Source organism: Triticum dicoccoides, chromosome 4B (assembly GCF_002162155.2).
Source record: "Triticum dicoccoides isolate Atlit2015 ecotype Zavitan chromosome 4B, WEW_v2.0, whole genome shotgun sequence".
In the NCBI taxonomy this organism is placed as follows: domain Eukaryota; kingdom Viridiplantae; phylum Streptophyta; class Magnoliopsida; order Poales; family Poaceae; genus Triticum; species Triticum dicoccoides.
In genome coordinates this window covers 524,288,370-524,297,856 of record NC_041387.1, presented here as the reverse complement: position 1 = coordinate 524,297,856, position 9,487 = coordinate 524,288,370, and the positions used below count along the sequence as shown (strand labels likewise).

General features: G+C 44.1%; 1 protein-coding gene and 1 pseudogene across 1 annotated transcript; both read left to right on the top strand.

The window, feature by feature from the left end:
* Positions 1 to 552: 552 nt before the first annotated feature.
* LOC119291225 lies at positions 553 to 3,822 on the top strand (annotated as a pseudogene).
* Positions 3,823 to 5,005: 1,183 nt separating this feature from the next.
* On the top strand, positions 5,006 to 9,163 carry LOC119291224 (protein transport protein Sec61 subunit alpha-like). The gene is made up of 7 exons (XM_037569945.1): positions 5,006 to 5,124; positions 6,037 to 6,384; positions 6,672 to 6,899; positions 6,985 to 7,339; positions 7,422 to 7,546; positions 7,673 to 7,808; positions 8,610 to 9,163. The coding sequence occupies exons 2-7, from the start codon at positions 6,041 to 6,043 to the stop codon at positions 8,847 to 8,849; spliced, it is 1,428 nt and encodes a 475-aa protein (XP_037425842.1). The 5' UTR covers positions 5,006 to 5,124; positions 6,037 to 6,040; the 3' UTR covers positions 8,850 to 9,163.
* The last annotated feature ends 324 nt before the right edge of the window (positions 9,164 to 9,487 follow it).

Sequence of the window (9,487 nt, the reverse complement as noted above, 5' to 3'; positions counted from 1 at the left end):
GTTGGAGACGGAGCTAGCCGGGGCGCCCCATCGCCATCTTCCTGGGCCGACACGGGCTTCGAATGATGCTCCTCCGGTGGTGGCGAGGTGGTGGTAGTGGTGGCGTGTGTGTGTGCGCGTGCGCACGTGTGTGGTGGGTGGGGGCGGGGTTGGGAGGGAGTTGTGGTTGGGTTGTGGAGGGGGTTGAGATGAGTGATTTATGCGTGTGCATGTAGAGCAGAATGCGTACGTCATTGGGCTTTGGTCTGGATATATGTACCCCACTTCTATCATTAATGAAGACTACAGTGGGGAAGCGGCGATTCGGTGCCCGAGCTGAGATGCTCCTGAAATCGTCATCGTACATTCATGTCTCGGGATGCGAATAAATTGCACTGGCGCGTCTGACTCGAGGTCGTGGAAAAGGGCCGCACGGTGATATACGGTAGCAAACAGTGCTTTGTTTGTGGGCCTGAATCGTATGGGCGAGACGGAGGACGCGCGCGGCCGTCCTGGTCCGTGGACCAGAGCGTTAGCAGAATTACCGAGCCAGGGATCAGATCAGGAGGCAGACGCGAGAAAAACCGAGCCGTTTGTCGTTCGTGGGTGTAGCACTCTCTTCCCCTAAGAACACCATTATCGCCTTCGTGTTGAAGTGAGCGGGTCCTGGCGGCGGCGCTCGCTGTGAACCGGCGGCAAGGGGACGGGCCTGGGCGTCCACCATTACCTTCTTTTTTCAGGTTCCTGCTGCCAGAGGAGTTCGCTGACAGCCTCGACCTCCCAGATCCGGTTCCTCTGGTGTTGTTGCCGACAAGCGAAGCCAACCGTACCGAACCTGCATACTCAAATGCTGGGTCTGGTCGCGGTCAGCGAGTCGGCGGCGATGACCTTGACAAAGGACGAGGTGGAGTTCGACGGCGTGCGGATGCATCTCCGGTCGGTGCAGTCTACAGACAGAGTCCACCCAGAGGCCCCCGGGTGAACAAAAAGGTCTGAACCCAAATCTTACCCGCTAAATAACTATACTGTTTTCCGTTCAGCTGTATAAATTATTTTGTTAGGAAATTGTTGTACTAGATGTCCATATGAGCTAGTTGGCTTAGACATTCTTGCATCTGATCCTTAATGGTAACTTGGTTTCACTGTCAGAACGCCCAGTCATTATACTGTTAAATTTGTTGAGGTTGAAACAATATACTGAATATGTACGATTGGGAAAAATTCAGATTATGGCTGGGAAGTGCACCTCCAGACCGGACACCGTGCCCATCGCGGATGAGTGCTCAGGAGCAGTCAATTCACAAGTATGCAGAGGAGCCTACAGAGAGTGTTATACGTCCGGCACTTGGTTTCAGTTTTGATTCACTTGGTGTCTTGGTGAGGTGTATGACTTCTACAATTTGTATTCCTGGGAGATCGGCTTCGGAATTAGAGATATGGTAAGAGCAGACTCAATGCCGAGAGGACAAAGTGCATGCAGGAGATAGTCTGCGGTTGCTCGGTTGATTTTCTCTTTGTCCTGGATAGCATTCCTTGAATATCTAAGTTGCGAGCAATGTTTCTGGAAGTACCTATTTATCTCTCTTTTTGTACCTTTTTAGAGTTGGGAGAAGACAGTGGATTGCTGCAGTCCTGATCAGGGGTTGATGCCTGCTAGTTTTAAAGTTCGATCCATGCCTTTAGATATAAAGTATGAGGCATTTGAGGAGATTATTGACCCTGATTTTGGAGAATCAGCCATTGAGCGGGTAGCACCTGTCAACTCTGGTGAGTATGTTGGGTGGGTCAGTGGGTGTGCCTGTGTTATACCTTTGATGGCAAGTTTTGTTTTCACTGATTTTCATTCCAAATTATATTTTCTCAGGGATTTGGTGGATAATTCTCCTGAGGGCATATGGTAACATCACCGGAGACTATGCACTACAAGAAAGGGTTGATGTGCAGACAGGCATCAGACTAATCCTGAATTTATGCTTGTCTGATGGATTTGACAGTTTCCTACGTTGTTGGTCACCGATGGATCATGCATGATTGGTTGGAGGATGGGAATCCATGGACATCCTCTTGAGATCCAGGCAGGCTAATCTTGGACATTTGATCTTAATATAACCAAGTATCGCATGGTATTTATGGCCTTATGGGGTAAAAGGATACTTGTTCTGTTCTAATAAAAAATCTGAACTGGCAACTCAAATGGAATGACCATCGTAGTTTGACAATTCACGTAGATGTGAGGCTCAGAAGTACATAGGAATAAACTGTTTAAAGAGAGTATTCTCGTAGGGAAACTAACAGGATTTTTTTTCACAGGCTCTGTTCTATCGTGCTTTGCGCTGTGCCCGTGAAATGGTTAGTACAGGTGATGGATCTAAGAACTTAATCTGTGTTATCAAGAACAGGCTCAATGCTCTATCCTTTCACGTAAGAGAGTACTATTGGGTTGATATGAAGAAGATAAATGAGATTTATCGCTACAAGACTGAGGAGTATTCACATGATGCTATCAATTAGTTCAACATCTACCCAGAGTAAAATCCCAGCCTGGCTTGCAGACTGGATTCCTTAGAGGAAACCTACAACCAGCTCACATGGACTTCAGGTTTTTTTCTCTTGGAAATCTCTGGGCGATTTTATCCTCTTTAGCTACTCAAAAGCAAGCAGAGGGTATCCTGAACCTCACTGAAACCAAATGGGATGACTAATTCGCAAATATGACTCTCAAGATATCCTATCCTGCTCTGGAGTACGAGGAATGCGTATTATCACTGGTCGCAAAACCAAAAACACGTAAGCACCTGAAATTTCTTCTCCGTGCCATATATGTATTCAGTTTGCGGAATTTCCAGATTCTGGTGCTTCTTATTATGTTTTGCACAAGAACTGAATCTCTCTTCCAAATTACAAATAAGCATCACTTGCGGAAGCGTCTATTCTGCACCTCGGGCATGAACAGTAAAAAAGCAAAAAAAATCAAAACATTTTGAATCTTTTTGTGGTGCAAGATGCTCAAATGCGTGATGTTCGTGCAAAATTTTGGGTTATTTGGACATTTGAGGAGCTGGTGGCAAAAAAGATAAATTTCGGGTGTCGGAGAAACTTTTGAAAACAAAACTGTTCACACCCCATTTTATCTTTGCCACGAGCTCCACGAATGCCCAAACAATACGGAATTTTGCACAAACATCACACATTTGAGCATCTTGCGCCACAAAAAATCACATTTATTTTATTTATTTTGCTTATTTATTTGTTTTACTGTTCACCGGGTGTATATCAGCCCGGGCACCGAATTGAATTTTTGGTCACTTGCTTCTAATATTCTAGGTAGCACTCTTTTGGCCCCATGACAAGTCTTTACTTATGTTAATCAAAATTCATTGCTAGTATTGATCATGTTGTATTCTTTTCATATTTCTCTTGCAAAAAAGTATGTTTCGGCATTTGAGTGCTCGTATATGATTTTCTTTATTGCTGTCAGGCCCTGATTGTATCATAATGCTGGATCCTGACCTACATTGCTATGGTAGGTATAGTTTCTCTATTAATTTTTCTTGCTTTGCTTATTGTTTTAGTATTATATTTGCAATAATTATTTGTTTGTGTATAATTCAGTTCACCCTAGTCTGTATCAAGATGGGTAGGCCTGACTTGGCAAGGAGGGCTGTTCAAGCTGTGGAAAAGAGGCTCTCAGATGACAAGTGGCCAGATATTATGACACCAGGACAGGAAGGTTTATTGGAAAACAGTCCAGGATATATCAGACTTGGATAATTGCAGGGTTTCTTAGCTCTAAGATGCTTTTGGACTGTCCAGAAATGGCACCAATATTAATATGTGACGAAGATCTCGAGCTACTGGAAGGCTGTGATTGTGGCCTGAGCAACAGCGCTCGCTTCAAATGTTCCCGCCGTGCAGCCAGGTCTCAAGTCCTTGTGTAGTTCCATACTTTTGCTCGACAGCCAAGACCCGCAGTGCTGCTTCTAGTTTACTGGTTTTTTAAGACACAGAAGTTGGCATTTGTGGTCGGATAGCCACTTCATATGCTGGTTATCTCGGCAAGTTTGTGGTCCCTTAATCCATCGATACAAGAGTACACTTGTATAGATTTCACGTAATCGCAATTGTGTACACAAGGCCAATTAACTCAAGGTTGATTGGCAGTTTTATATACAGATATCATGCAAATATTGGCCACTTGACTATCAAGACTGATAGTCAAGATCTCTGAAATTAGCTTTCTAACTGCGCCCTCTTTAACACGCCGCTGGTTGGTCCATGCATGCAATCCCCGACACCAAACAGAGCAGGTAAATTTTCATCTCTGGAGTAGTACCTGGTTCTAGGGGCGAGAGGCTGGGAGTTGGCATTTAATACGGTCTCATCCGGTGGCCGTTTGTGAGTCAGGCGCCGTGCACGGCTCAGGCGGGCACAGAAATGAGGCTGAGCCGTGAAACGACTACCTGATCCGCGTATACAGTACGACCTATCATCGCATTCATTGCTCGCCTGCGCTGGCCTAATACGGGGATATATGGTCGTTAAATACACACGGTAGCACAGATCCACATGCCAACTTGTGGTGTGGATTTCGGGAGCATCTGAGCCCGGGATCAGAAACGAATTTTCGCTACAGTGGATCTTTCATTCATTATGTTATTTACTTTTCACTTCAAACATTTTTTTTGTTATGTTACAAAAGTACAGACAAATGTGCTTAGCCACGTGGAGCACAAAGTCCAGCAGAAACTCTATCCTAACAACTGGGGTCCGGCCGCCACATCATCCCTCAACCGTAAAGCGTGCCTTTTACTCACCCTTGTCCTCGCGGAAGACGCGACAGCGAGCTTTCTGTTAGCACTACTACCTGCTCCACGTCACAGGACCCCATCCGAGGCGTCGGCTCCCGATCCGACGGCTCAGAGGGCCAACGACCCGCTGTCCCGCCTCGTCCCCCCACCTGCTGCTCCCGTGCTTCTCCCTCTAAAACCCACGCGCTCCTCTTCCTGCACTCTCGTCTCGTGTTCCTCGGCATCTCCCTCCCTCCTTCCTCGGCCTTGGGTCTCACGCCCTCTCGTCAACCGCGGCGGCGGCGGCGGCGGCGAACAGCGTTCCTCTCTCCTCGGCGTCGGGTCTCCCGTCCGCCAGGTAAGGCCGCTTGCTAATGCCTCCTCGCTCTCCCGCTCCCGCCTGGATCTCCAGCAAGCAGTTTCAGAGTTTCAGATTCAGTCGTCGGCTCGTTGCTAGTTAGAATTGTGATTTCGTGGCGATTGGTTTGATTGTTTGCCAGTGCTGGACGCGGCATGACGGGACATGCCGCTGGTTCGGTGGTATGTAAGAATTGCAGAGCCCATATTTGCTAAATTTATCTGGCATCCAGGCTTTTCTCATTCGTCGGGATTCTAGGCTGACGATCATTGCGTGCTAAGTAGTCATCATAACAATATGAGTTGTTAGCCTTCATATTTGTCATTGGTGAAAATTACAGTGGCTAACTACTACTCCCTCCGGCCCTAGTATAAAGTTGTACCGGAGTTGAGACACTTATTTTGGGACGGACGGAGTACTAGTTTTCTCCGACCAATTATCCGGTGCGTGATTCATCTCTGTACGTTACTGAGATGAACAGGAGAACAATTCAGATATTTGCGAATCATATGCTTTATTTCATGCAGATTGGTTCTAGCAAGCGGTTGCTCGTATGATGCAGATCGCTCGCCCAATTATCTGTGATTTAGAATTATGATTATTCGATGTAGCAAACATAGATCCTGCCTGCGCATTTTGAATCAAGACTCCTGTGATGATTTAAACTGAACTCTGTGTTTTACCTTGAATTTTAATCTTACCGTACCCTGAATATATGTTACAATGTTGGTAGCTTCACTTGTGTTCCAGTCAAATAGACTCTTCTTAACTTAATCATAATCAATTGTTGCCTGTGATGCTATATTAGTTCTACCAAGTTGAGGGTTTCATTAAGTTTCCCAGATTACTTTGTACTTCAGTTTTCTGTTTGCATTGAGAAATGTTGATTTATTTTTCTTTTCCTCAACACAGGACCATGGCTGGCGGTTTTAGAGTGCTGCATCTTGTCAGGCCCTTTCTGGGTTTCTTACCGGAAGTACAGAGTGCTGATAGGAGAATTCCTTTCAGAGAAAAACTCATCTACACTGTTATTTCCCTCTTCATTTTCCTAGTGTGCAGCCAGCTCCCGCTCTATGGCATCCATTCAACTACTGGAGCTGACCCTTTCTACTGGTTGCGTGCTATTCTTGCATCAAACCGTGGTACTGTTATGGAGCTGGGTATCACTCCAATTGTGACATCTGGAATGGTGATGCAACTTCTGGTAGGATCAAAGATCATTGAAGTTGACAACAGTGTGAGAGAGGATCGTGCACTTCTGTAAGTACTAAAATGGCAAAATCTCCTTGTTGTATACTCCCTCCATCCCAAAATACTTGTCGGAGAAATGATTAAAAATAGATGTATCTACAACTAAAATACATCTAGATACATCCACTTGTCCGGACGGAGGGAGTACTATTCATTGATTATGTTTCCATAATCTGATCAGTACAAAGTCTAACATCTATTCAAGGAATAACCAGTGGAACTAATTCAAGATTCCTCACTCTTATTTCCTGTATCCGATGTTGGTCTTCTTATGCATGGTACCTTTTCTTACTCAGGAATGGTGCACAAAAGTTGCTTGGTATCCTGATTGCTATTGGAGAAGCTGTGGCATATGTCTTGTCTGGAATGTATGGCAGTGTAAGCCAACTAGGAACAGGGAATGCTATTCTCATTATACTTCAGCTTTTCTTTGCTGGCATCATTGTCATCTGTCTGGATGAACTTCTCCAGAAAGGATATGGTTTGGGTTCTGGCATCTCTCTATTCATCGCTACCAACATCTGGTAACCTTACTGAGTTTTATTTCTCTTCGGTCATTAAAATATTGCTCTGTGATTCCTTGGCTCATGGTAAACTTTTGTCATACAGTGAGAATATCATCTGGAAGGCGTTTAGCCCCACAACCATCAACAGCGGACGTGGTGCTGAATTTGAAGGGGCTGTCATTGGATTGTTCCATCTGTTGATTACCAGAACTGACAAAGTCCGTGCCCTACGGGAGGCTTTCTACCGCCAGAATCTTCCAAACGTGACCAACTTACTTGCTACTGTCCTGGTCTTCCTCATTGTTATCTATTTCCAAGGCTTCCGTGTTGTGCTTCCAGTGAGATCAAGGAATGCCCGTGGGCAGCAGGGTTCATATCCAATTAAACTGTTTTACACATCAAATATGCCCATCATTCTGCACTCTGCACTGATTACCAACCTCTACTTTATATCTCAGGTACTAATTTTGATTCCAGTGCTTTTGTTCTAAATTGCTGTATGTATGTGAAAGTGCTAACACGTTTTTATTGCTATTGCAGCTTCTTTACAAGAAGTTCAGTGGCAACTTCTTGGTTAACCTTCTCGGTATATGGAAGGAATCTGAGTATTCAGGCCATTCTATCCCCGTTGGTGGTCTTGCATACTATGTAACTGCCCCATCAAGGTGGATAACTAGTTTTTTTTTTACATTAACACCTACCTGTTCTTATCATGCTTTTGGTTTCTTTTACTCCGTCACAACACACACTGTTCTTGATGTACTTATCTGAACATGTTGGAAACCATGCAGTTTGGCTGATGTTGTCGCAAATCCATTCCATGCGCTGTTCTATGTGGTCTTCATGCTGTCAGCTTGCGCTCTCTTCTCAAAGACATGGATTGAAGTTTCGGGTTCGTCAGCGAGGGATGTTGCTAGGCAGCTCAAGGTAAATGCACTTTGTACATATAGCATATAGTTGCTAATTCTAGCTGTATATAGTTTTAATTATGCTTTGACATATATCCTACCCGTTAAACAAGTGGAAGTGAAGTCCTTTCATCTACTTCTTACTGTTACTGGCTCTGTTGCATTGTAAATTGTAGTTTGTGCAATTTATTCAAAATGTTACTGATCGATGCCATTTTGTATTTTACATTTACCCATAGAATGCCACAAGAAATTACATAGACAAGGCTGGTCTTTCCTCCTCTATGATGCAGGATCTGTATCTGTCATTTATTGTTTTTGTAAGATTCAGTAAACAATACAGTATCATATATGGTATTACACTGTATTGTTCTGAAGTCTGAACAGTAACATGTTTAGTATGGGCACCATATAGCTTTATCATACGATACATTTGAAGTACAACAAATGAAGAATCTACAGCTGATTTTATAGATCATTGAACCAATAACATTAGTCTTCAAGGGACTTCGTTTGCAAGAATATCTCTGAGGGATATTAGTTTACAGTGCCATTAGTTTGTGTATCTAATATTTTTGTACAAGATCTGTTACCATTATTATTTGCCTTCTGAGCTTAGAAGCTTCAGTCAATATGCTAGGGGCGTATCTAGACAAATCTAAAACATGTAATATGGATCGGAGGGAGTACCATTTGTAGCTACAGTCTTAGTTAACTAAAACTGTCATGTGCACTGATCTACTGCTTATAGTTGGTTTTGCACGTGAATAATCACTACGCAAGAGCTACCCGAAATCTTCTAACTTTGGCAACTGAACAGGAACAACAAATGGTGATGCCAGGCCATCGCGAGTCAAACTTGGAGAGGGAGTTGAACAGATACATCCCCACTGCTGCTGCATTTGGAGGAGTCTGCATTGGCGCGCTGACTGTCCTAGCTGATTTCATGGGTGCAATCGGTTCAGGAACCGGTATACTGCTCGCTGTCACCATCATATACCAATACTTCGAGACGTTCGAGAAGGAAAGGGCGACCGAGCTTGGTTTCTTCGGCTTCTGATCAAGGACTTCAATATGGTGTTATTGCTAGCTGGATCTTGTTGCAAGCCGTGATACTGTCTGGGGACCTTGGATTTAGAAATTGTAGCAGAGTCTGCGCGTGTGTGTTTTGAGGCGCATGGTGGCATGTACATCGGCCAAGTGCAGCCATGGCCAATTAGCCACCATGTGTTTGTGTTCAGTGGTCTACTGAGTTTTGGTTATCTTAGTAACCTGATATGTTGCAGTTACTTTTGAAGTAAAATTGTACATTAGTTTTCTTTACTTTGTGGCAATCCTCCGTAGTCCATACTAACCTCTCTGAATTTGCCAGCAGTTGCTAAACTTTCTGATATATGGTTAACTGCATCCGAGAATGTCTGCTCAGTAAAAATCGATATGCTAGATGACTGAACATGATTCCAACTCGAAGTGTCATAGTGATGGACGCCTGCAAATTATTACTACATCCTAATTGAAGTTTTGGGTTTTTAAAACATCAAACTTCGTTAAGTTTGATCACATCTATAGAAAATGATTTTCTTTTTGAATAAAAGGGTTTTCCCCCGATTCCCAGATTGAATGAAACACAACGAAGCATCATGTGTCCTTGAATCAAGATGACCTGGTCTTTGTTAGTCTGTGTTCTGGATCGGCTTG